This window comes from Elaeis guineensis, chromosome 2 (assembly GCF_000442705.2).
Source record: "Elaeis guineensis isolate ETL-2024a chromosome 2, EG11, whole genome shotgun sequence".
Classification (NCBI taxonomy): Eukaryota; Viridiplantae; Streptophyta; class Magnoliopsida; order Arecales; family Arecaceae; genus Elaeis; species Elaeis guineensis.
Window position 1 is genome coordinate 119684475 of NC_025994.2, and position 27798 is coordinate 119712272.

At 38.1% G+C, this 27798-nt stretch overlaps 4 protein-coding genes and 1 non-coding gene across 5 annotated transcripts; 3 read left to right on the forward strand and 2 right to left on the reverse strand.

Annotated features, from left to right (window-relative positions):
• The first annotated feature begins 1759 nt into the window (after positions 1–1759).
• On the forward strand, positions 1760–3849 carry LOC105039457 (transcription factor TRY). The gene is made up of 3 exons (XM_010915613.4): positions 1760–1996; positions 2122–2209; positions 3433–3849. The coding sequence occupies exons 1-3, from the start codon at positions 1942–1944 to the stop codon at positions 3545–3547; spliced, it is 258 nt and encodes an 85-aa protein (XP_010913915.1). The 5' UTR covers positions 1760–1941; the 3' UTR covers positions 3548–3849.
• A 2920-nt stretch (positions 3850–6769) lies between these two features.
• Positions 6770–8834, reverse strand: LOC105039449 (protein WHAT'S THIS FACTOR 1 homolog, chloroplastic). The gene has a single exon (XM_010915601.4). The coding sequence runs from the start codon at positions 8634–8636 to the stop codon at positions 7044–7046; it is 1593 nt and encodes a 530-aa protein (XP_010913903.1). The 5' UTR covers positions 8637–8834; the 3' UTR covers positions 6770–7043.
• Positions 8835–11741: 2907 nt separating this feature from the next.
• On the reverse strand, positions 11742–18641 carry LOC105039443 (uncharacterized). Its single transcript, XM_010915588.4, has 8 exons — positions 18262–18641; positions 18104–18177; positions 16627–16707; positions 16447–16531; positions 15466–15563; positions 15280–15367; positions 13765–14119; positions 11742–12209 (listed from the first exon to the last, which is right to left on the reverse strand). Exons 1-8 carry the CDS (start codon positions 18547–18549, stop codon positions 11959–11961), a joined length of 1320 nt encoding a protein of 439 aa, XP_010913890.1. The 5' UTR covers positions 18550–18641; the 3' UTR covers positions 11742–11958.
• Positions 18642–22135: 3494 nt separating this feature from the next.
• Positions 22136–24247, forward strand: LOC105039436 (uncharacterized). Its single transcript, XM_010915575.4, has 3 exons — positions 22136–22642; positions 22993–23241; positions 23651–24247. Exons 1-3 carry the CDS (start codon positions 22277–22279, stop codon positions 23894–23896), a joined length of 861 nt encoding a protein of 286 aa, XP_010913877.1. The 5' UTR covers positions 22136–22276; the 3' UTR covers positions 23897–24247.
• On the forward strand, positions 22706–22791 carry TRNAM-CAU (transfer RNA methionine (anticodon CAU)). The gene is given in 2 exon segments: positions 22706–22743; positions 22756–22791. It is a non-coding gene; the product is annotated as a tRNA-Met (tRNA).
• Positions 24248–27798: the final 3551 nt, after the last annotated feature.

Below are 27798 nucleotides of genomic sequence, written 5' to 3' on the forward strand. Positions count from 1 at the left end.
TCCTGCATCTTTCTGCTGCAGAACGACATTTTTTTTCTGGGGGCCAATATTTGTGTCACGACTCAAATCCACCAGCTGGATGAAAACAACTTTCACAATATAGTTTATCAATCAAGAATACGACAAATAACGCCGATTTTATTGAATAATAAAATGGTTCAAATACAATTGATGATCCAGCGGTATACTTGCACATAAATATGTGAATTTTCGTACAAAATATCTTCAAGTCTTTTCACATTTTTGGCAGACATTTGGACCCTGTATTAGTGAAATATTTCAATAATTTGTAACATGCAAGTCTGCATGCGGTAAATATATATGCACTTAATATTTAGCACTCCCTAGTAAAGGACGAAAGATAGGCTGTAATTGTCAGAAAGGAAAGATCATCTGACGTCTTCAACCCGTGTCATTTTGTCAGTCCGGATACTACCCAACCGTATTATTCCCTTCCTTCCTACCAAAAAAATCTTATATATATATATATATAATTTGGATAAAATCAATTGAATTTTAGCTTGGATCTGATCAGAACAAAACTGAATAATGACGATTTTACATCGATAATTCAATTCGTTGATATAATCTATTATTTTAAAATTATTTACTCACAAAAGATCATAGGATTTGAAGATCCCTAACATACGCATCAAATAATTAAAAAATATATTTAATTTAATTTTATTTAAATTATCTAATTTTTGATTACTTGATATGTAGGTTAGGAATCTCTAAATTATATAATTTTTTTTATACAGAGATAATAAATCGTATTCAATGATTTTGATTATTGACATAGAATCTTTATTATAGAATTTTGATTCGACTGAATTTGAATCTTGATCGATTTGATCTTGATCTGACTTTTTCTCTCTCTCTCTCTCTCTCTATATATATATATATATATATAATCATGACCTCCCAGCTCTTAGGATTCCACAGTGGAGTGATCAAGATTTTTTTCTTTTCATTTTTTTTCTTTCCTCAGGAGGAAAGGAGTCCTTAATTATTATTCTGGCTAATAATCTTTTATGGACATTTTCTCTTTCTTTAAGGACCCCACTGGATGCCTCAAAATCCAAATGTCTCTCTAGGACACTCTTAAAATAGATTAGAGCTGCATGTTCCGTGCCCAGGAGTGCTACTTGACAGCTTCAACTTGATGACAAGCTGTGGCTTTCAGACTCAAACAAATAGTATCCTACATCTTTAACAACTTGAGCTCATGACCTACATGGCCACAGAACTGAGAATCATGCAATCAAACTAATTAGATAGTGAATGAGGGAGTCGTATCGTGTTATTAACCTCAGTAATTGGACGGGCCATATTTATAATGCAAGGTAAAGAGGTGCATGACCGGTTTATGGTTGGTGGGAATCGCCTCTTCCTGTTCTTCTCAAATTATTTGTATATCTGGCAAGCATCTGGCTTATCCCTGGTGCTTATGTTGCACATGCAGCGGACGGTAACCCCGCACCATTAATTGTTTGCGTTGCAAGCAAATAGGTAGATTAGTCCATATAAAAATGGTAAACTTTGTCTCTAATAACATGCAAAAAATAGTTGTGATTAGTGTCTTTTTGCGAATACCATGGTTATCAATAACCACTCAAGTGGCAGACTAGGTGAGGAATTAGGTATCAATCCGTCGTACTAAGAGCTGTTGGTAATAGTAAGTAGTGATTATTAGATATTTGTAAGCACTCTCAAAACGGATAGATGCTAGCGGGCACCAGTTAATTACAAGCACTATTATGATGCAATCACATTCCATCAGTCCTTGTTACTTGCAGACATGTTTTTCATGCGGCATGGTTTGTTAATTGCACCATCCCCGGACAAAAGGAGGACGCATCCTGTAAACTAGATCCGTTGATTCCTACAATCTTTGCCTTCCTATTTGTTCCCGTGCCATCTTTTCCATCAGCTGAAGCTATGGATAAGTCTAGGTGTCAAAAACACTCCAGAACTACTCATTGTGACGCTGAAGGTATTATCAGGCTTTTTCTCTCTACTGTTTATTTCTCTGCTTCCTGCTCCATTAGAACTGTTGACATGGGTATCATGGGTATTGCTTGCTTGTAAATGTTCCAATGAGTGATTAATTGGTGGCAGAGGTTAGCAGCATGGAGTGGGCGTTCATCAACCTGTCAGAACAAGAAGAAGACCTCGTTTACAGAATGTATAGGCTAGTCGGTGACAGGTATAAAACCCCCCACCTGCTCTTCTCTCATCTGCTGTTCTTCGAGTATCGAGTTCCAGATTCCGGATTAGCATGACATAGGAATGATGAGTTGGTGTTTTTAACCAGTGCCTGTAAATAGATATTCGATGCTAGAATAAGTAGAGATAGATATTTCCTATGTAATCTCTGCAAGGAAATTAAGAATGAACAACAGGAATGTCCAAGGTTCAGTAATCTGAAACAAAGGGCAAGTTGCGAACATCCAATTTGTAAACCCCTCTACAGGTAGATCATGTTATGTCCCTTTTCTCATGCCGTTCACAACAAAAATCAGAAGGGAATAGCTCATAATAGTCACTGCTCCACCAGGAGTTACACTGACAGCCTCCTTCAAGGTAAAAATATGAGCCATGGCGGGCAATCAAGCTGCTGGCCAAGATGCATGCTTTGCCAAGTGGGTCAAACCTTTGCTGGAGCTGGTTTCTATCAAGGCAAAGAACATAGGAGTGCAGCATATAATGGGTGTTGATGTTGTTTTTTCTTCTTTTATTATTCTATTTGGGGGATAATTAAGGGTGTTGATCCAAAAGTAGACTCAATGACCCTACATGTTTGGATTCGAATCTTGCATATTGGATTTGATTTCGAATTAGATATTCTAATGAACCAAAAACCGAATGAATAGTTTAATGATGGGTTTTAAATATATTATAATGATAATTAATTTTTAAGAGATGCCATGCATTTAGGTCAGCAACATTTTATTCTGTGTCTTTTCAGAAGTGAAGCCATATTAGATCTTAATATTATTGCCATCGATTGGGTGATTCATCAGCACCTAAGAGAAGACAATGAAACTGCCCTTATCTGTGATATATGTATCAACACTGCATTCAAACAAGACGATCGCATAAAACATATGGAATTAATACATGATAGAAAACATCCCCCATACTACAAAAACACCTTTCATGCAAACAGAAATGCAAAATACTTCATCTGAGAGATCCTCGAATAATAATTCGCTCAAATACATCAAAAAGAAATTCGAAATTTTACAATTTCCAGTAAGTGGATTGTATGCAGTGGTCAATCTAATCAATAATTATAGCTGTTGCAGATCTCTTCGGAGCCTGAAATAATTTTATAGCTTTATCAGGTGATTTTTTTTGGGAAGGAAAAAAAAAAAAAAGAATTCTTTTCCCAAACAAAAGTCATGAATGTTACATGGGCTTTTACAGGTGGACTCTCATAGCAGGGCGGATCCCAGGCAGGAAACCTGAAGAAATAGAGAGGTTTTGGATAATGAGGCATGACGAAGGGTTTGCTGAGAAGAGGTTGAAGAAAGCAAGCTGAGAGGAGAATATTCTGTCAGAAATGGTTGATGCCAACCATGTAGTTCATCATGCTGAGGACCCACTTTATGCCCATCATATGTTCACGGACTCTGTCCTTTATCATCTACATATTTTTTTTTTTTTTTTCCCTTTTCTTTTTTTTGGAAGATCCAACTAGTTTGTTGTGTTGTTTTATGGACCATGAGAGTTGTCCCTCTCAAACTTCTTGCACCCTACCATGGTTTTGCCCTAGTAGAAACAAAGCTATTTGTACTTTCAACATACATTACACTGTTATTTATCCTCAGCCAGTTGTATGAAGTGCATCAAATTAGGGGACTCTTCTATTTATTTTAATGTAAAAAAAGAAGCATGGCTTTATCTAAGTCACCAAGTTCAACTCAGAACATATAGCAAGTAGGCTAAGTGATAAGAATGAAGTTGCGTCAACTTTGGCTGGTAGATGATCCAAAAGTACACCATCAGTCATAAATCAGGACCCACCACACCAGCAGGGAATTTACGCCCAAACACAACGAAGGAATGCTAAATAAGACTTCAAACGGCCAAGGAATTGTAAGCGTAGGAAAGAAGAATGATGGTTGTTGACTGGCATCTAGGGGTGACAGTTGCAAGCAAAGGAGGAGAGCTGAAATTGAATAAGACCTGGAAGAGCTAAACTTGATTTTGATCTTTATGCACGGCCAAGGAATTGTAGGCATAGGAAAGAAGAATGATGGTTGTTGAGTGAAATCTAGGGGTGACAGGTGCAAGCAACGAAGCTGACATCAAATAAGACCTGGAAGTGCTAAAATTGATTTTAATCCTTACGAACTCATAGAAGTTTTATCATGGCATTTTAGGTGATCGATGGTATCCTTATCAAAAGAAATCCAGTGGGAAAAGGTTATATAGTGCCGCTCAGCTGTTTTTTTTTTTTTTATTCAAGTGGTACTGTCTGTGGAAGTCATGCAACAGGTTCCAATCAATACACAACAAAAACAAGCAACGGACTGAAGACAGCTTGCCAGACTTAAGGAATTGGTGAAATCCATAAATCTTTCACCTTGAGGGTTTGTGGTGCGGGCTATCTGTGCTTATTAGTTTTCAATGTCTTTAGATATATCAGTTTAGCGCAGCAACTGCAGTTTCCTACCACAGAAAAGAAAAACAACCAGACCGCATTACCCAGTTTGAACTTGTTTACCTGCTGTCATCTAAAAGAATCCACTAAACTAGACTGGGCGGTGTAAACTAGTAAGCTACAAACATGGATGATAAGGAGCACATTTTCTGCTCAAATCAAATGCACCACCAAGTTTTCATAATGTTCCCATTACTTTAGTTGCCTGTCCATATCACAGCCATAATATGGTAGGAAACAACTTCAGACAACTTTAGCATCATCGGAATCAAGGCTAATTAAGAAGTGGGAGATCCTTGCGTGACATAGTTGAAAGAAACTTTTCCTTGATGAAACAGACTTGATGGGTTTGACCATCTTCATTCTCAAAATAGTTCAAATAACTGTTGGTCCCTTCTGTTATATTAGTAGCACCCCTAGGTCCATGAAAAAATTTAAGTGCAGATTGTTCCCCGATCATGGTTCGGAGGTTATGCAACTACTGTAAACTATATGAAGCACCAATGTCAGGAAAATAACACCACCTGACATTCCTACGTTCAGGAGAACAACTTAAGAGCTTTGCTGATAGTATTTCTTCAGGTTTCAAATGGGTTCTGCATAAGAGGGAAGTCTCATGTATCCTATTCATCATTGGTTGACTGAATTACCTGCTGCTCATATGAATACATGATAATGTCTACCACCATCTATGGCCTAGAGATGATACTGGTATTCGCATTCATTTTCAGAACTGTTGCAATTTTTGTATTATTTTTATCTTATATCTTCAAGTAGATAGTCGTTCATGTGTTTCATAGGTGCATGTCTTCATATATCTTCACATAATGGCATTCAGGTGCGCGTGCAAATAATCATGCACCTGCATTTTATATGAAAAAGCCAACAGAAAAAACCAAACTAAATCATCCTAGCAGACTTTGAGATTGCTTTCACCCAAGCGAGGATTCACTTTTCAAGTTTCAACCTTAAACTTCATTTTATCATCATATATGATTAGTAAAATATAGTGATGGGTAAGTGACCTTGGATGGCTAAGTATTACCTGGGCCATAAACAACCACGCTAGAGACTGTTAGCCTCCCTAAAATTCACCTAGAAAATAAATCCACAAGCACTAATTTGATAGAGGAAATTGCAGCTTCTATTAAACCATGAAATGCCATGGCAGCAAATTTTCAAGCTTTATCCAAAGTGAATTTTATCCCTAAAATGGAGCCTTGAGATGGTACATGGTCACTCATATTGAATCAAAGCATTCAACCAGCATATAACACCCTGAATTAACATAGAGACATGCTCATGCATCAATGCTCAATATAATGCTGAATTACTAGATTAAAGATTCCAAACACACTACAATCCTTTTCCACTATTTCATATAGAATAGGCCATAACTAGAACTTTATAGAGGCATATTTTTTAAGGAAGTTGAACATAACTGAAATAAAGATCTCCAACCACTTAAAGTTGTATACAAGTGACAAACACTACAATTGGAATACACTGTAAAAGGCAGATCACTTTAAACCAAGAATGAAGAAAAGGAGAGGCACTGCTACATAAATTCCTTCACTGATTGATGGATGAAAGACAAATCCAAGCAAAGAGAGTAAACATGTGGAATATCAAACTGACTACATGATAGAAATATAAACTAGTTTATCTGACAAAGGAAAATGGAGAAAAAAGAAAAAATACAATGCTTAGGATTCTTCATGCATCATCATATTATAAAATAGCATATCACTCTCTGAGGAGACTATCTAATGATCGCCAGAAAGTTGAAATCATTCATGAAGGTGCATTACAAAAGGTGAATGCAAGTCAATGGCTTCCTAACATTTAAAGCAGTACATGATATGCAGGCATCGACAAATGAAATACAGTCTATCATACTGCTATGACATTTAAACAAAAAATCTTCTATTTCAAAATCAGTGGAGCTCGTGGTAAAACTAGTGAAATTCGTATAGTCCAAGGCACGGGTATTGCAAACAAGTAGACTGAAAAAGATTGTTGAGAGATAACATAACGAAAATAGATAAAATGAATTACAGCTCAAGCAAGTCACAGTTTTGATGAACCATCAGAAAATTGTAAAAGTTCAAGACGTAGTGTTACTTCTGGTCATTAGGAAGCACCATAAGCCAATCAGAAATGTACAAATAATAGCAACATCAAGAGATCTTCAAATTACAGAACATGCTGCCAAGAAATTCTATATCCAATTCAAAACCTTAAATGCATGATGAGTTAACTTCAGAATGTTATCCATACCCATACTTTCCAGTGAATGAAATACAATGTAAAAGGCCATCGATGCCATTTTTCTTCATAACTTAGGTTTAAAACAAATGCCAAGACACTTTCACCACCGTTCTCTTGGTCTTCCATCCGGAAATACAGGAACAAGAACTTTGTCTTGTGTCTTTGTTGAGATATTACGTGATTGTGATTTGCCTTCCTCAAAACTTAGGCTTTCACCATCATCAAAATCTGGTGGCAAATCATCATCTTCATCACTCCAATCATCTTCATCATCATCAACATCATCATCATCCTCATCAAATTCACTACCTAGTTCATCATTCAAGAAACTATCCACATCCGACAATTGCTCATCACTTTCCTCTCCACCTCCTTCCACCACTACATTATCTTTACCAGCCACTTCAGACTTTCGTGCTCCCCTCCCAGGGAATCGTGGAATAGCAACGAGTGCCCGCATCTTTTCCTTCAGAAGCAACAACCTGTCCTTCTCAATCAATTGAGAATCACGATAAGCTTCACGGAGGAACACCGAATCCCTGTCCCCCTTAAGTGACACATAGAACATATCTGGGTGCCTAATCAGCATCCCCCTCAGCTGTTGTGAGAATCGAAACTCCTCCCTAAAATGCGTGAGGTGATCCACCAATGTCCTCTTCTCAAGGGTGAAGCTCAATATCTCATGAACCACCCCACATGCATGCTTTTCCTTCTCAGGGGTACCAGATCTCAACTCTGAGAAATCAGAGTAAGGGGATATATAAGGCATGTCTCTAAACTGACAAATTCTCCTCATTTCTCCCTTTGAAACATTCAAACCCCTCGGAAGCTTTACCCTTTTGAACTTGGGAGGCCTATCGATGATCAAATTTCTCTCTTCAATTTCTCTGATCCTATTCTCTTCCTCAGCCATCTCTGCTGCTGAAACTGCTAGCTCGGGATCCCAATGAGTCAGCTCCAGTGCTGGGCCACAATCTGTTGACACGACCTTGAAGTACTGCGGGTACCTTTCACAGATCGTATTCCTGAATTCCACTGGAAGGCCAAGATCAGTTTTTAAATGAGCAATCTTCTCTATAAGAATCCGCTTATTGAGTGACATCATCAGCAGTTTCCTCAACTTCACTACAAGCAACTGCTCCATCTCGTTCCTCACCCTCAACTCCTCCAAATAAACCCTTTCAGCTTCCGGCGTCATTCTAAACCTCAACGAGTAGACACCTTCCTCCACAATCTCGAAAACACCGGGAAAACGCTTCAAGAGCGCAATGAACCGGCGCTTCCGGGTGAGACCAAGGTCTCTCCTGAATCGGCCGAGGTCTCTAAGATTCATTATCCTATCAGGCTGCTTGATAAGAATATTCCTGATCTTCAGAACCAGCTTCAGCTTCTTGTCCCGTTCGATCACAGTATCAAAAGGCATCTCCTTTCTTCTCTTGACGACGGCTTTTACACGAGTAAAGGGCAATGGTTTCTTCTTCTGACCTAATCCTAGCTTGTTCTCATGAACGACAAGATTTTTACCCAAAAAGGAGGAATTTTGAGGTGACAGGAGGGGAAAGGAGAGGTGGGCTCTAGGGGCAACGGATGGCTTGTGGAGATATAACCGAGAAGAAGACGGCTGGGCGAGGGAGAGAGGGAAAGGGCCGGGAGGGAATGTTCTATGCGAGGAAAGGAGCAGTTTTGGGTCCATGAGGACTGCTGGAATTCAGAAAAGATCGATTTGATTGAGAAAAATTCTTCCTATGCTACAGATTGGTAGTGATTTGCATGGACCGAATCGGAGAATGGAGGAGAAACTTACCGAGAGGAGAAGGGTTCTTCGAGATTGGCCTCTGGGGTATGGCGATGTGGAGCAGAGAGGGTTTTGGGAACAAAACCCCTGGGATATTTTTCTGAGCCCGTTCTATCTCTTCTAACGGGGATAAGGTTGTCTTTGTCGATTGCCAATGTGGGTGTTTCCGTCTTCCCGTTAAGAGAAACGATCGGCCAAAATAGCCCTTAACCGGAAATCCAAACCGGTTCCAAATAACAACGCGCTTAACCGGATTCGGTCCGGATGCCTTCACTTCGGGGATGGGACTGGGGCTCTCATTTTCAGTGAGATTATGCCGTGTACATCTATTCTCTGGGATAGTATTTGGATTTTTTTTTTTATTCCTGAAATAAAAATATAAATTTTTAAAAAATAACTATTCACCTTTGTTATTTCAAATTTCTGTTTGGTTGAAAATATGCTATTCCACCAAAAATAAGATGTAATTAATACAGTATTATTCAATATACCTAAGATAAAGTGTAATTAATGTTCATTAAAGATTTAGAATAAACTATTTCATGGTCCATCATGAAATAGTTAAATTAGGATAGATGGGAATAAAAGAGGGTTGATCGAAATTGCTAAATCAAGATAGTCCACCGTACCTTTTTCACCTGTTTGGGGGAATAAGATAGAATAAGCTCTTATTCTACTCAGAATTGGGGTATCCAAATACTATCTAGAAGAGTTGGATGCTCAAATCTCTCGAGATGGATACACAAGCATCAGCTCGTGAAATGTAATAATGTTATAATTCCATGGATCAGCAAAAACAATATTAAGATGAAAAGTTTTATATTTAGATAGCTGCTACATCATCCGTATCATTGTTAGATAGCTATTGCCCCTCTCTTGAGCGCATCTTGTTTGGCACTAAATATGATCGTTCATATTTTTGAGGTGATCGACAAATATCCAATATGGATGACATGGTGACTATCCAAGACTATATAACCACTTATGATGCATCTATGATGCAAAACATGTACTACAGAAGATCCAAACTTTATGATGAAAATATTGTGAAAATGTATCCAGAAGCTCTCCATTTAGCAGGGATGCCAATTTGCATACCCAAAATGTACCATCAGTCTTAGTGAATGGATAGGATAATTTTTCTGCTGGAGACAAGGATCCTATTGGCCATGAAGTGTGGGGAAAAAAAAAAAAAAAAGCCATTTCCTGTAAGAACACCAAAAACAAAAAGAAAAAAGAAAAATCCAAATAGCTAAGAATTATGAAAGACGAGTCATTTCAAACACAATACCTATGTGTTTGATTTTAATTTTGTTTTTGTGCTTTAGGAATTTATATAATTTAAGCAGATTCAAGCAGTATCACCAGAAAATTTGCAAAGTTGAACTCCTACACAAGGGAGGATCAGAAAGCCTCAGAATGGAACTGAGTGTTACAGCAGTCAAGAAAGTAAATCAAGATTGACACCATGACCGTTCCGTTGGCAGGTCGAGCGCACGATAAACTTATCATTCTCACACATGTTTTTGCAGCACCTAAAACTGTGTTAGAAGCTATCATATTGGAAATGCAGCAGATTCAATTAGACAATACCGAAATATGCCCTTGCTGGAAGTGAGGAAACGAAAACATCATTGTTTTGGTTACTATATAGAGTGCAATGAGATCGGAATACGAACAGACATTGGCCATTAAGGCCTCTAGAACAGCATAAATGTCATCGCTTCTCCGATGGATTTTATCCTCTGTACGGAACACATGAACTCTGTACTTAACCTCAATCCAACAACATGCAGGTATCTTTCTTTACGTTGAGGCCTCTCAGTCTCTTTCACCTTCATCACCTCCTCCCGACTTCCCAATTTAGCATAAATATTAGAGAGAGCCGCATAGAGAGACAGATTGGAATCCAAACAACAAATTCTCTCAGCCACTCTTTCACCCACTTCCAAGTCCATGCAGAACCAGCAGGTGCTAAGCAGAAGTCCCCACACTTGTTCACCTTCTCGTGTAACCTGATCAACAACATATGCACATGCTCCACTTTTGGAAGCAACCCATAGCATTCCACCATGGAGTTTAAAAAAAAAATCTCATTCCCTCATCAACCTAACAGCACGACTGCCAGCCAACAGAAGCCCTACGAAGGTGACTGCATGAGGATCTATTCAGTGTCTAACATCTTCCCAAACTCTAATATTGCTTCTAGCCCGAGATGTATACAAGACCATTGATGAGAGGAGTCCACAAGGCCATCTTAGGCGAAACAATCAGACTGAATGCTGTCCTAGCATCGGCGATGTTGCCACATTTAGCGTAAATTTCAACAAGAGATTTCCCAACATAAGCATTTGACTAAAATGGCGTTTGACACAAATGGGCATGAAGTATTCTTCCTCGCTGGAGATTCTAAATTGTTGCACAGGCATGGAACAGAGCAGAAATTATCGATGGGCTGCATTCAATTGATGAATGAGACATAACTTTGCATAGCTTTAAAGCTTCCGCAGGCTGCTCTTTTTAAAAGTATCTTGAAATCATGGAGTTGGAAGTCACTGTTTTCCTTTCCTCTACACACTCAAATAGTTTCGAGCCTCCCTTAAATTGGTGAAACACTGACATCATGGTGTTCAAAGAGAATATTTTTCCAAGGCATTTTCTCAAACAAGCTTTAAAGCTTCCACAGACTGCTCATTTTTAAAGTATCCTGAAATCATGAAGTTCCATGCTACGGTGTTCCTCCGTAACACATTCAAATGGTTTCAACTTTCAAAGCTTTCCGACACTCTCCAGTGCTATGGGAATAGCCTGATATCAGAGCCGTCCACAAAACAACATCATGGTTCGGCATCCTGTCGAACAAATCCATACTCCATAGCATCGAACTCCAGCATCAAACTCCACAACAAAGGATTCCGGCCATGCAGCGAGTCAAAAAGCTGACACGCACGTACAAGTCAAGCAAAGCCATAGGAACAACTAATCAAAATGCTAGAAAACATGTTATAGCAAAAATGATAACTGAATGATTGCATACCATCTCATTGTTAAAAGGCAGGCACTGCTTCACTTACAGATAATTTAAAAATCTCATGAACCTTAAATGAACTCGACTAGGACATAAACAGTTCAACCTTTCAGAAAACGGTAAATTAGTACTTTACATTAGTACATTACAGCTTCCACTGCCAAAACCTAATAAATATGGGATCGGCTGACGCTAGAGAAGATCAAAAAAGTAATCCAAGCCTTGTCCGATTTCCCAAATTGAAAGGCCAGCACCCCAGTCTTGAGCTTCGTCCAGCCGCATAGAAATCGACATCAACGATGGGTAAAATACAGCATGCCTCACATTGTCATGTGAATAGATGAAAAAATGCTCAGCACTTTTATCATCCCACCGAAGCACAGGTCTGTGCTTCTCCAGCAATGAAATGTAGTCCCTTCCAGTGATAGCTCCACTACCTAAACCTACAAGACAAATCATGATGATAAGCATACAGTGCAAGTGAATGATAACAATTCATTTATAATTTGATGGAATGAAAATTTTCCCTTTTACAATGTAAACAAGACAAGATGGTGTCTAGGACAGCATAAATCCAATACAGTATTCTATTCAGAAAGTCACAATTTCACTCTAGAGTTCATAACTAACTTCCACATAAGGACCTATAGAACAAGTGGTCCTGCATGCTTTTTAAAACACTTAGAGCCTGTTTGGATGGTTGGGCCAAAATCCTATTGGATTCGTGGCCCAAGCACCAAAAATAATGGACTGTAAGCAGGTCAGGCTATTTGTTTTCAAATATCCAGAACCACTTTTTGATTGGGCTGGCCCGGATCCCATAGCGAGAAAAAAAATGACCTGCTGAGGTTATTTTTTTCTCCCTATGGGAGAGCCAGACCATTCAAAAGTGATTCTAGATACTTATAAATATAGCACCTGGCCTACTTATAATTCAATATTTTTTATGGTTGGGTTATGAGTCCCATAGGATTTTGGGCCCAACCATCCAAACAAACCCTCAAGGATCCAACCTTCTTGTAGTATATTTAGATTCTATGCATATGTTACTGATATGATATACTGATGCCAATTTACGCTCTTGAAATATCTACAATGAGGAAATAACTATCTCACCCATGCAAAAAATCTCAGTTAAAACTGGATTAGAAATTTGGTCAGGTTATCATTCCGCCTGCTGTAAGACCAGTGAATGATTGATAATGGATGGTGCAAGATGCCCAGAATCAGTCATGCCCTACGTAATCAAAACATTTAGGCTTTGGTATATTGCAGGGTAAAATAGGAGGAAGGAAGGGGGAGGGATGATAACCTACTTTTTTTTTTTTTTCTAGTTTAGGCTCCTTGATTCTTGATCAGTAAAAGAAGGACTCAAAAGAATTCTTGGGTGCTCACCTTGCAGTCTCTCACAGACTGGATAAAAAATATTCTATCAAAAAAGCAGAATAAAATTTCATTTTAAACCTCCTTTGTCCACCTCAATTCCTCAATCCCTCTCAACCTGATCACAAATATTTCCTAACCAAATGGGTAGGGCTGCAAACAAGTTAACCAGAGATGAGTAATAGGCTGCTCTAGCTTGGGTTATTACATAAAAGCAATAATCAAGCTCTAGCAGAGTTTGACAGCATGTTTTCAAGCTTGGCTCTGCTCTGGCCGGCTTGTTAAAAGAAAAACTTGGACAAGCTTCTTATCGAGCCGAGTGAAGCTCCCACTCATTTTTGCCTATTTAACATATTCAAGTTTGGCCATTTCTGAGCCAGGCTTTAAAATATCTGAGTTCAGTTTGTTCCCCAGCCAAACCAGGCTTGGATGAGCCCTCACCAATCTGTGCCAGAGTTGTTCATGAACAGCTTGGCTCATTTGCAGCCATGCAAATGGGGCTTTAAAATTTTACCACAGACAGAACATGCTATGATCTGGCTAAACACACAAAAGCAACACTCTGAAAGACATCCAACACCCATTGTCAGAAATCAATTCTACATGCACACATACCTTCTGAGAGTATGAAATCATTCCCATAAAAATTGATGCCTAGGAAGATTTTGCGAGCTTGGCCATGAGCATCAGAGTTAGAATCACCAAGAAGCATGTGCAGTGAAGAACGTATCCAGTTCAAGGGTGCATTTGGACCAGGACGATGAGGCCCTGAGAAGTCATAAGTCATGAGAGAGAAACCATCTATGGCATCACTAAGCTGCTGAAGATCTTGCGGCCCAAAATCATATTCACCAAGCTTTTCTGAATGAGGAGGAGAAATGACATAAATCAATTCCAAATGGCGAGCAGCATCTGCCATTGAGCTCACTGAATGCAACGCTTTTCCCAGCTGCTTGATGAATTGTAGTGCCTACATTGCATCAGGGAAAAAGAAATATTGGTTATACGATGCTTAAGCTATAGATAAAACAAGACAATTGCATGTGGTGTAAAGTCCATAATATGGCAGCTGATGCTAGTCTAACTCCAAGCATTTCAAATCTCATAGGAAAATACTAAAAATGTGTAACAACCTAAGACCTCACCTAAAAAAGCTAGCCGAAAAGTGTTTATCTAAATTCCTTGACCCTGTATAACTACACAAGATCTACTCAATGCATAGCTGATGTGGGGCCAAACACACTTGCACTAGTCGTCACACAATCTCCTTGTTTAGGCCCTGCCTCCTCAGCAGGCTAAGGACCCAAAGCTATTCAAATCCGATCACAAACACCACAATCAACCGATGGTTATCCCAAATAGGTCCTCACTGCAATGCCCTCTAGCCCATATGGGCCATAGACCAGGTTGGCTCTGATACCATTTATAACTCAAGATCTCATCCAAAAAAACTAGCCAAAAGATGTTATTTGGTTCCTTGGCCATATACAAGTACCTAAGATCAATCCATTGCATAGCCGATATAAGACTAAACACATGTGCACATAGATCTTCACAAAATGCATACTAATATTTATTCGCTGGAAGCTTCAAATTCGATGATTTATTAGTGACAATTAACATGAAGATTTTCGGATAGTACATGATTTTTAAAATGGATGACAAAAAGGTTATTTTATTAAAAAAATTGGGAAATTTATAGGTTTTATAACCAAGAGAAGTGCTAGCATATGTTTTTAGCATGATATAAAATTGGAGCTGCTTAGAAACATAAAAAGTTAACAGCACATTCTAAATTTGTCGTGATATCTTCCTGTGATGACACAGCATCCAGGATAGGATGTGCTCCAACAAAGAGAGTCCTTGCAACACCAGTCGAATGGGCAATTATAGATTTGATGAGGAAAGAGAAAGGGCAATTATAAATTTGATGAGGAATGAGAAATGTATGCCTAGGTGTCATTACTTAACTCCATAATATTAAGTGGAAAAGCTATTCAAGAAGACTACATGTCAATGAAGAAATAAAAAGCCACCAAATATATGGAATAATCACATCACAATTATTGTTAGGTACAAAGCCAACACTTCAAATATCAGCCCATCAAACATAATCAAGTTGGAAATTACCATACTACGCATGTCCGGATCATTCAGTACACCATATGCCGCCCATCTTGACCAGGATTCTAGCACAATACCGTCATACCCCATTTCCCTATTCACTGACAAGTAGAAGTTAAATTTAACAATCCCATGAATGGTGCTGTAGAAAAAGATGATAACAAGGACCCTTGTATAAAATGAAGCACCTACTTGCACTCTGTTATTATGACATCAATTGCCTTAGTCCACTGCTTCTTCTTCAGGAGCAGCTCTGCAGGAAATGCTTCTAGAACAACTCTAGGTAAAACCTATTAAACAATCATATATACAACCATCACATGAAATTTACTTTGCATGGTAATCAGTAGTGGTGCAATATTGGATCCTAATTTGTTTCATCTTTAAGTCCTAAAACATAATACTCAGCGCAAGTGTGCTAGTGCTTTTGATATATAGACATTTTCTTTTCAGATTCTATTAATACATGAAGAAAACTAAGTGTCAACATGCTTCAAACAAAAGCATAGTACAGACCAAGACATGAATCACACATAGTCTGCTAATTGTTTGTCATGGATAAACCAAGAAAATGTCATAGATTACTCAAAGGGATAGAAATTGTATGAACATAATTGGTGCATCAATAAATAGATTTTAGACCACAAATCAAAGGACATCTACACCTCTTAACTACATTTGAAATATTTTTAAGCATAATTATGTTTATATATAAATATTAGTGATCTATTAGGTTTGGTGTAGTCTAAGTAAAAAAGAAAAGTTGATTCTGGGTAAGTTTCCTATAATATAGATTCTTCAATGAAGAATTCCAGAAGCTTATAGAAATATTTATACTGAACGAGTATTGAAACATGCCAACATTAATATGTCACTATGTCATCCCAGTAAAATAACCAAGGTTGCACAGCTTTCCGTGATTTTTTAGAGGAAAATATCAAATAAATGGTTTGAATACTGTGATATCTGAATAAATAGCAACAAATTATAGGGAAAAAAAGCTAGTTCTACAACATATCTGTATAAGTTCTAGCAATATTATAAAAAAATATGGCTGCAACTGAAAAGTGCACTAGAAAAAGAAAATAATAATTAAAGGTCTTGAAAAAGATTGATAGGAAGCATTGGGCATAAAGCATCAGTCTGCATTAGAAGCTCAGGTTTATGATGTACCAGAGAATGTCCATTCATTCGAACTTCAGAAATCCATTTGATGTCAGCATTATGCCGTCCTTCAAGAACTAGTGTCTTCCCCTCACTGAGAAGAGGCATATTAGAATTACAACAACCAAAAAAAAAAAATGGAAACCTAAACATGAGACACAGCTGTTAACTTCAGTAGATTAATCATACCTCTTCAGCTCATACCAGACAGGTGACAGATGTGTTAGCTTAGAATTGAACAGGTTTGCAATTTCATAGCCTCTGGAATTCCTGCATTGCACATATTCCCTCCAAGTAAGCAAAGAAATCAAGCCTGATGCATGTCTCAAAGCAGAGACAACTTTCTAGGGATATCTTACAGGAACGCAAAATTTGAAGGTATCATTATCACAACCCTAGCTTTAGTGTCATCACCAAAAACCAGTGACAACACATATACAATAAATAAAAAATAAACTAGTGCATTTGGAAGCGCTTTTTTATCATTTTCTTCGACTACTAGTAAACAATGCATTCAAAGTGATCAATAAGATATGGCAAAAATGGCCTCAAAGGTGTAATTTTGTAATAGTACGCACAGGATTCATTATATAAAAGGTGGTTGTGTTTTCCAAGATGAGCTGCACAATAGTAAGATTGGGGGTGCGGTTGGGCTCCAATTGTGATTATGGTGACAATCAGACAAGGATTAAGGGTTTTACTAGGCAGGTCGATATAGGCTGGAAGGAGGAGAGATGGTATGAGTTGCAAGATGAAGGGGAACCTAGGAGGGGGGGGTGACAAGAGGGTGGCAATTGAAGGTGTTATATTGGTTTCTAACTTGGAGGTCTTATTATCTGTAACCAAAATCCAATAGATAAATATGAGATCTTCTTGGATCACACTTTGAACATATTATAAGTAGGTTCCTTGTTTCTATAGATAAAAACCAAAACATTAAATCAGATTCCATTCAAACTATCAAGTTGTCATCACACCGGTACAAAAGCCTAAAAAGCATGACCTAACCCTATTTATGTCAAGAAAAATAATTTATCGATACTGTTGAACACAATGGAAACTTCAATCATCTAGGAATCAGTGTTACAAAAGAAGATCAACCAACAAGGATAACAGTAGTAAGAAATGATGATGAAATGGTCATATTAAAACTTTACAAACCAATCAATAAGTAAAAGTTCGAGCCCAGCAAAAATTTAAAGCACAATCATAAACATTTTCTACTTGATTTGTACATAAGGTAGATGTAAAATAAAATTACTGAGTGGTGAAATAAGAACTATGAAAAGATTGCAGCATTATACGAAATTAAAAATAACAATCATTGATCTAACCTTACATAGCAATCAAGAAGATGATAAACAAACTCAAGAGTAACAGAACCATAAAATAACATTACTGAGTGGTGAAAGAAGAACAACTAAAAGATTGCATCATTGTAAGAAATTATGAATAAACAAACACTGATCTAACCTTATATAGCAATCAAGAAGATGACAAACAAACTCGAGAGTGACCCCTTCGAAGGCAAACCAATATAAGTGGAAAAAAAGATGAAATATTTTCAAATTATTTCTATGTATTCTAAAATATATCATGGCTTCAAGACGAAAACATGAACAACAACAATAATAAAAACAGGCTGGGAGGGGAGCAAAGCACATGCCAGGGAGTTATGTATGCGAGCACGGGATTCGGGAAGTGGCGGCCAGACTTGTTCTCGGAAACCCTTCCATGCTCCTGAAATAGATCAAACCATTACCAAATAACGGGGAAAGAATGGGGGAGAGATGGCCAAAAGAGGGGAAGGGTTTGTGAGATTACGGTGAGGATTTCTTGGAAGGAGACGTCGCGCTTGACTAGGCCCCGCTCGTAGACCGAGAGGGCTGGCGACGTGGCAGCCACCGGTCGCCGGCGGCTGCCGCGGTACACGGTGAGGGACCCAACGACCAAGAAGAAGGCGAGGGAGAAGACGAGGAGGGAAGCGGACGAGGGGAACCGGGGAGTAGAGGCGGCGCGGCTTCGGGTCCAAGAATCCCTGCCCGGGTGATCGGAACCAGACGGCCGATCTGGAGGCGGGTAGTTCCGGCGGTCTCGCCTCCTGGGCGGCATCGCGGAGCCGGATCTGGACTTGAGGGTCGCTGACTGCGGGTGCTTCTGCTTTCACGGCCGCAGAATATGTGAGTTGGGCTAACTGATGGATGGTTTTCCCTACGGGTTGGATCAAATTTTCCTCGGATGTGGACACTAGTTTCTAAGCCCATTGGCTGAGACACAACAACCTAAAGTTTGCGTTTGGTAACCGACAATTTATCTAAATTATCAATAATTTAAATTAAATTTATCAAATAATCATATTTGATATTTATTTTTAATAATAATTTATTTTATATTAATAATTTAGATTATTTCTCATGAGGCAATCCAGATTGCTTGAGCAATTGGTGACTATCCAGATTATCGAAAATATGATAATCTGGTAATAAATATTTCGGACAAAATTATCTTTGTCCTCTTTTTCGTGCACTACTGTTTCTCTTCTTTTCTCACAGTGCTTACTCTCCTCCAATATCGTTGGTAAGCTGCCCCTCTCCTCCGCCACCGTCCTCTCTGCACCTCCCTCCCTCCGACCCCACCACCATTCTCTCAGCCCCCCTCTTCTCCGTCACCATCTTCTCAAGCCCCACCTCCCTTGGCAATGATCGAGAGATGCGGCGAAGGTGCTGAGGACAGAGCCGAGGAGGATGGTGGTGGTGTAGAAAAGGGAAGGAAGGAGAGGAGAGAGAAGTGAAAAGAGGCAAGCTTCTCTACTACTTGCATCATTGTTGGAACCCTGAAGTCCTCACCACCCCTCCTTTAATAGCTGGATATCCCATTCCTCATGTCCATGATGCCGCCAATGGAGGCAGACCCGGTCACGACTATTACCGCCACAGTTGTCTTTGGGGGGGGGGGGGGGGGGGGGCTATTTTGGGGCTGGAGCATCAGTGGTGGTGGCACTTGGAGAAGGTCTATGCATAGAGGGTGTTCTGGCAGAATCCCCAAGATGCAGCAGTGCTAAGGATAATTAACTTTTTAGTTGGAGCACGATGGGGAGGTTGAGGCAGATAGAACTACTTATTTACCATGACGAGGAGAAAGATGGAGGTGGTAGTGAAGAGGATGGGGCCATAGACGACGATTACTGAAGGACCACAAATTAGGAAAAGGAGCGGATAGGGAGGTAATAGATACAGCAATCCTGCACCTCTATTCCTGGATTTGAAGGCTAGATTGTGCATCGGTTGTTTCCTTGATTTGTTTTTCTTTTCCTTTTTTTTGAACTAAAGTGGATGAACTTGTCCATGTGGCAAGGCGTTACAGGCCCAGTCTATTGCTAAGCTAGTAGATCGGGTCTGGCTGATAATTTTTTCTATGCTTGAGGCTGCAAGTACTGTTCCTTTTCAGACTATCTTTATTCTGGTTAAAATCATAAGAAGGCGGATGGATGGGATTGAAATAATGGATGACCTCTATCTACTCTTTGATTCAAAAGGTTATAGAAAAAATAGATGGAAAAAAAGAGATTATCTATCCATCCTGACCCATCAATTTGCATACTTCCAAATTAGGAGGATAAAGAAAAAATAGATGGAGCATTGAAGGATGGACTTGCGCTCTTTCATTTTTTTTTTTGATAAAACTATAATGCTTCTTCACAATTTCATTCATATTATTTTTATATATTTTTATATGTACTATTATATTTTATTAGTCATTATTTTAATTTTAGTATATAATTTTTTATAATTATAATTAAATAATTAGATTATATTTTTTTATTTTTATTTATTATTTTTTAATTAACTATTTATATAATATTAATTATTTAAATTAAATTATAAATTATTATTTATATAATTAATTTATTAAAAATTAATTTATAAAATTATGTATTCTATTAATATTTATATAATTTTTTATATAATTATAGATTATAAATTTATACATTGTTTATTTCTTTAGTATAGATAGGTGTTATAAATTGATAATAATAATATTTTTATCAAAGAAAAGTTTAATAAAAATTCTATACAAATGTCATCCATCCTTCCTCTTATTCCTCCTATACCAAATAGAGAAGTAAATTATTTTCACCAATACTTTCATATTTTATCAAATATATGAGAAAATGGATGAATTTTTCATCCATCATTTTTTTTTTATCCATCTTTTTTTCTCTATCTATTCTTCGTATCAAATAGAGAATTAATTCGATGGGGGGCAATTAAGAAGCAACGAGCATGATAGTTTCGAATAACAAATCTTGCCTCATCATTAGCTCCGTGGGCCATTGAAATTTATTTATCTTCACTAAATCCATGCAGTGGGTAATCCAACAGTGGATTCTCGTGAATGATGGTAACTCCATCATGTAAAAAAGATAATTTCGATCTCGGTGAAGTTGCAAAGTGCTTGTAGAGCAAGAGCTCCTGAAATTCTCTTATATGAATTCGGTAGCTAGCTGCTTTTGCAAGACTGTAGATTTAAATTAGCTGATTAGTTAAAAAATAATATTTTGTACCATATAGAAGGCAAAGTCTTGCAACATTTATTATTTTAATGAAAAATTGATATTTTTTTTATTCTTCCAAGTTAGTCTCGATGGGAGCTATCCCCTATCTTCATTTATCTTCCTTCATTTCTTGCAATTTATTTTATAATTTCTTTCGACAATCTTTATTTTGTAATTTGCTTGTGATCTTTGATTAAAATACCATGATAAAACAATTTAGGTTTTGATTGGAATTGATTTCTCAATCTACTCCTCTTCGAATTCGATTGAAATTGCATGATAATTAAATATTTTTAAATAAAATGGTCCATAAAATTTGAGATCTGGCTTGAAGTCTAAGTACATACGAAACTCAAATTTAAAAAGCTCGAAGATCGGATTGCATTGGCTTGAATCTGACTAATTTTTGGGGGTGTTTGATTCGCAATCGGAATCAGAATAGAAATGAGAATCGGAATGGTTTGAAATCAAAATTAGAATAATCAAATCCTCCAAAATATTTGGTTCATGATCAAAATTGAAATCAAAATTGAAATGAAAAATTAAATTCATAGAGAAGAATAGGGATTGAGTTCTATATAAATTGAATCATTCCCATTCACTTCAGAATTGAAATCGAAATGGGATTCCTCCCAATCAAACGGTTGAAATGGAAGTCATCCATTCCGATTTCGATTCTGATTCCGATTTTAGATCTCTATTCCCCCCAACCAAATACTTATTTAATTATTTTTCTGATCGTAGCCGGCCCAACTCCAGATTGCCCGTCCTTCGGCAGGTCTACTGTTATACAAAATATCTTGTTATTTGTTGTGATTCTTATTATTGGCTCTTTCATTTCTCATTTTCGTATAAGTACATTAATTAGCTTGTATCCAATCTTGTAATTCCTTTCATAAATTATATATATATATTAATGTTTATCCCCTGCGGACCTGTTCCCAAAAGCAAACGAACGTATCTTACCGTCACACACGAGCGCGGATCCCCAGCTGTGCACCGCACGATGCGGTGCACCGTGTGCACCGTCCGGCGCACATGTATCATCACTACATGATCGTTTGGATGCCCATGCACGAAGCCACGTATCGATTCTCTTGCCGCTTTACTCTCCCTCGCCCCGGCTTCTCATGCCACCTCATTGCCCCCCTCTCTCTCTTTCTCTCTGGTATCACTTCTCCCATTCACCACCCCCAGCCCACTTCTCAATCCTTCTCTCCTGCTAAAACTGAAACCAAACTCTCCAGTCCAAGACAGAGAGTCCCGGCGACCAGTCTCCACACAATGGTGAAGCTCGCCACGGCTCGAGAGAGCCGGATGTACGGGCCCCACCCGGTGCGCAACCGGTGGGAGTACATCAACGCTGGCCTGTACGTCTTCGCCGCCATCCTCCTCGTCTTTGGGTTCGTGGCCCAGCTCCCCCGGAGTGGTGAAGTTGATGAGTTTGGTCTCGTGGTTATCCTCATCGGGTTGGTGCTGGTGGTGGCGGTGAACGTTCACGACCTCGTTGCCCACTTGGCCGGCATTGACTACCGCTTCGAGCTCATGGGTTTCGATGTCCAATTGGGCCTCGTCGAGTTTGCAGTGCCACTGGTTCAGACGATAGGATCCATCCTTGTCTTTATTGCGATTCTTTTCCTCTTAATCCAGGTGTGGAATCTTTGCATAATTTGTTTCATTGGAAGGAAATGGACAATCGCTTATCCCCAGATGGGGGTGGTGGCGCAGTTGGCTAGCGCGTAGGTCTCATAGCAAAGCGAGTGATCCTGAGGTCGAGAGTTCGAGCCTCTCTCACCCCAGTTGTATTTTTTTTTTTTTTAAAAAACAAAACTCAAGGGAAAAAAACGTTTTTATTAAGAAGATGAAGGAATTTGAATATGGGTCTCATATGTTTTTATGTACAAAAATTTTGCAAAAAAGGTGCATTATTCTTGATATCTTTTTTCTAGCCAGAATAACCAAAAAATTGCTTTATATATCATACATATGTTGGAATGCAGGAAGTTAGAGGATACAATTATCGTTTAGAAAAGCATGCTCTCAACATGCTGATGGCCGGGCCATTGCTATGGGTGCTCGGTTCGATCCACAATGCCTGCCAGGTTTATGAACGATCTGATAGCCACACCCAGATTCTGCAATCAGGCGTTCATGTACCATTCCTGATGGGAAGCTTCTTATTCTTGTTGGGTGGCATTTTCAATCGCCACGACATCTTTGGCTCGATGCATCACAGCATCAAGTTAATGGTAAGATTTTCTCGCAACAAGAATTGACATGTATTGAATCATGTAGGTAAAGATTATTGTCTCAAGTAATAATGGTATGATTTTGATGGAATATTGTATTGCCATGTATCAAGTCGAGGGTAAAGATTAATCTATCGAGTAATATATAGTATTATTTTGATGGAACTATGTTTTTTTTTTTTTAGAAAAAAAAAAAAAAAGATTTCATTGGACATACAATTACCATGAATCAAGCCATGTAGGTGAAGACCATGGATCAAGTATCAGTCCTTATTGAACATTTGTTGTAGTTTTTGGTAGTTTACAAAGATTATGTGAAGCTTTATTGCTTTATTCACTAGTATGTCGAGTGTCTCATGACTCTTGGTTAGCAAGGGGAAAAACCTTATTTCTGCTGCAATTTATGCAGGCAAAGAGCTGGATTTGGTTGAGCATATTTGGGAGCTTGCTATTCCTGATTGGAGGAATACTGAATGTGGTGAAGGTGTTCAAGATGCAGCAAGCTGATGGGCTGAGGCTGGAGAAGCTCCGAGGAGGGGCGCAGGAGAGACTTGTTAGGGACAGAGAAGGTAGGGTCCCCCTGATATTGGAGGACGATAGGAGGCGGCGGCAGGTGGAGGAAGTGAGAGCCACCGAGCCGGTTCCCAGAGCCTGAGCACCCATAACTTTGGTATAATTTCTCATATGCTGGCTAGCCCTTGCTTCCCTACCACTAAGCTCTCATAGCTTAAGATTTGGGTTGGCGAGGTGATGGAATTTGCCTGCATGAGATGGCCTAGTCTTTCATACGTTCCTAATGCAAAGTTTGAGGATTATGCCTTTCTTCATTCCTATGTGTGAATGTTACAAATTATATGAGTACCTTGCTTTGATTTGTATAAAGCCTATTAGATATTATATTAGATTACTTTAGATTGTAAGAATATGTTGCTGTAACTTAGTTTGTAAGAAAAAACTCTGTTGTCATGTTCAAGAGAAAGAGATGCTTGTTATGGACTCTGAAAGACATGCAAGAGCAATAAATAAACAAAAGAAATAGCAAAGTTAATTAAGAAATACAAGCAGCTTATGAATGAGGAGTGGGATTAGTTTTTGACCATCTTTGTTGCTAACCTTGAAAGCAAGACGCCCATGGTCCACTGTCCCCCAAGAGCTTCTAATTGGCCTTGCCTGGGAGAAGGCAGCAGGGAAGCCCTTGAGGGAGAGTGAGCCATGGATGCCCTGGCTCGGACTCCTGGCATCAGAGAGCAAAGCTAACTGGAGATCTTCATTGCCTTAGCTTTGGCATCCACACCTTTGAAGGAGTGATACATGAGCTCCTTCTTATAGACCGAGGTGGGACCTTCACATCTTTGACATTAAACAGCAGTGAAGTTTTCTGGCCTAGGGCAATTCCCTTTGAGGACAAAGGAATAAAGCAAGATTCGGCACCTTAATTATCAAGTCCACGCAAAACACATTTGAGTATCCATATGGGAGGATTTCCTTTTGACATTCCAATATTCTTCGTGCTCATGGATATGATGATATCTAATCAACGAGGCATTTGCCAACTTTTAGGGTCATGAACCTGATGACCTTTGGCATCCTTCAGGGGTTAACCTTCTTATTTTTCTTTACAAGGAGCAGTGGTTTTTCTTTCAACATTTTCTTTGTTCAATTTTGCTGTTTGGACAAATCAATCATATACTGTACTACTCTTTTTTTTTTGGTAAAAGAAGGAAGCATTGCTTAAAAGAAAAATAAAATGTTATACAAGATATCAACACAGTGATGAAAAAACAAAAGAACCCCCCAATACCCCTCACCACTGCAACAACACAAAACAAGACCCATGAACTTTAGCAAGAAATAGCACCCTGGTACAACACGGCAAAACAAATTGCAGATGAAGTCCCCATTCCTGGAATTATCTATATTTTTCCAAAAATCTGAAGAGGTATAGGCCTTTCACTATAGCTTTGCAATGATTAACATGAACCTGACACCCTTCCTTTATGTTCAACATACCTGCTGTAAATGTAAGGCTCTTTAGATCCTGGCTAAATATGTATAGGTTGTACACCAATCAATTTTGGCAGGTCGAATAGGATAGATTGAACATGTTGCAGTGGAATCTCATGTATTGAAGTGACTTGTCTGCCATTCAAAATACCACTTCCCTTTCAACTTGCATGTATTAAGCATGCTCCCAGCGTTCATCCTAAGCCAAAATTGAGCCAAGATCCTGCTCTCCATGAAATTTGTGGTTGCATTACTTATAATCTTTTTTTGGGTTGCTACGACGTGCAATAGGAAAAAGAGAGAGAGGGTAGAAAACAGACATGCCTCACCAATGTAAATATTAGAAGAGCTCACATTGTATAATTAGAATAGATGCACTTATACAATTAATATGTGAATTACTTAATTATCTCAAGATTTGAAGAGGATACAAATGTTGCATACATACCCGACCCTTTGTTCCAGTCATGGGAAACAACTCTGAGTCGACCCCAAACACTTTGACTTCAAGAAAGCAAGTCCTCTTGAACTCAAAAGAGTGCACGTTTTGTCACGCCCCTGATCCGAGATTGTGAATCGAGGGTCATGGCAACCGCCGCATACTTATGAAAAACTCTTCCCATAAGCATGCAAGGCATCTTATCATGTTATCTTAAAACAACAGCGGAATAATTAGTCAATAATTCAAATCCAAAATATAACGATCTAAATTTTTTCTTTAATGTCTCAATAATTCAACAATGATTCATAATCCTTACATCAAATTCAATAAAACTTTCAACCGAAAATAAAAGTACAGAGATTCTACTTCTGATCACTTTGCCATTCATATCTTGTATCATCTTAATTCTTCAACATCTGTAAAAACAGTAAAATAGAAAGTAATGAGCTAGACAGCCCAGTAAGCAATGATCACTTTTCAACAGATTTCATCCGGCATTTAAGTAAATAATCATTTATAGAAAATAAGTATATAGAGTTCATCAATTCGAAATCAATTTCAATTATGTAACATAATTCATGCCAAATTCATTTCTTTTTCGAAAATTCAAGTTTCTTTTGAGATTTCAATTTCTTTTGTTCTTCAATTCTTTTCGTCAACCATAAGCTATGACCATATTTTTTCTGTGGCAGAGTCATAACACCGCGTATCTTCTTGCGGTGAGCTGCGAATCATCTGGCAGCAAAGTCCTTCGAAATCGCTGGTCTCTCTGGCGGTTTGTCGCTGGTCTCTCTGGCGACATGAACCCTCAGGACAAATCAATTGCCAACATATATGCCCCCATTGGCAGGGTCCTTTACATAGTCAAGTTGTCAATTCATAATGTTCTTATATCAGAATTCTTCATAAATCATGTTTCATATTCTAATTTCAATAATAAAACATATAATCATGTAGTATCGAAAACAATCAATATAATGCATCATGGAATCAATATGTTCAATCATGCTTCATCATAACATTTCAAATAAGATATTTTCATAATAAAATATAATTCATCCAATTCATGCATCGTTTCACAAATCATGTCAGAAAAATATATTATAATTTACCGATAAATCTAAAAAAAGTGAAACATTACTTACCTCGAACGTATTCCAATAAATTCACATAATTCTATAAATTTTCTTTCAAAAATTCTGTTTGTAGATCATATCGTGATATCCCATGATCAAACATCCATAATCCTATACAGAATCAATTTTAATAATTAGAAAGAATACGAATACCATATTTCAACGGTTTAGATTGGGTCCGATCATCTAATTTCATCTAATCAAAATCTAATTAGGACCTAAATGATCCAAAGTTTGACTATCAGATCAAATCAGATTCGAAGTGATAGGACCGAGGTTTCTTCATCGATTTCATAAAATCAAGTGGAGAGTGAAAATCAGAGGAGAGAGAATTCATGAGGTACAATTCGAATTGATCAGGTGACACAATCCAACATTACGATTGATCCAATATCTCGATTGGTGAAATCAATATGATCAAATCAAGTTATGGCTAGATCGAAATCATGAATGATCAAATCTAAAGATTCATGGTCTGATTAAGGTGGGTGCCAGTACGCTGTCTGATAATCATGGATCAGAGTTCTTCATTAGAATCAGATCAAGACTATTAAAAAAAATTTCTTCATTCACTAACTTTTTTAGAGAGAGAATCAATCAAGAGAGAGAGAATATTTTAGAGAGAGAAAATTCTAGAGAGAGAAAATTTTAGAGAGAAAATTCATCTTGAATTCTTCAGACAATATGATTCAACAAATTCTGATCGATCGGATCAAATCATGCTGAAATTACCATGTGGATAATTCAATAAAATCATGAGAAATAAAATCTAAAAATATCTGATCTGATCAAAATGGATGTCGGTGTATCGTCCGACGATCACAGATCAAAAGTCCATCACGAGGATCATTTAAATTCATCATCATTCTTCTCAAAATTCTAAAAATCTTAGGAGAGAGAAATAATCTAAAGAGAAGATTTTAGAGAGAGGAAGTAGAGAGAGAAAGTCCAATTCTAGAGAGAGAAAATACTAGT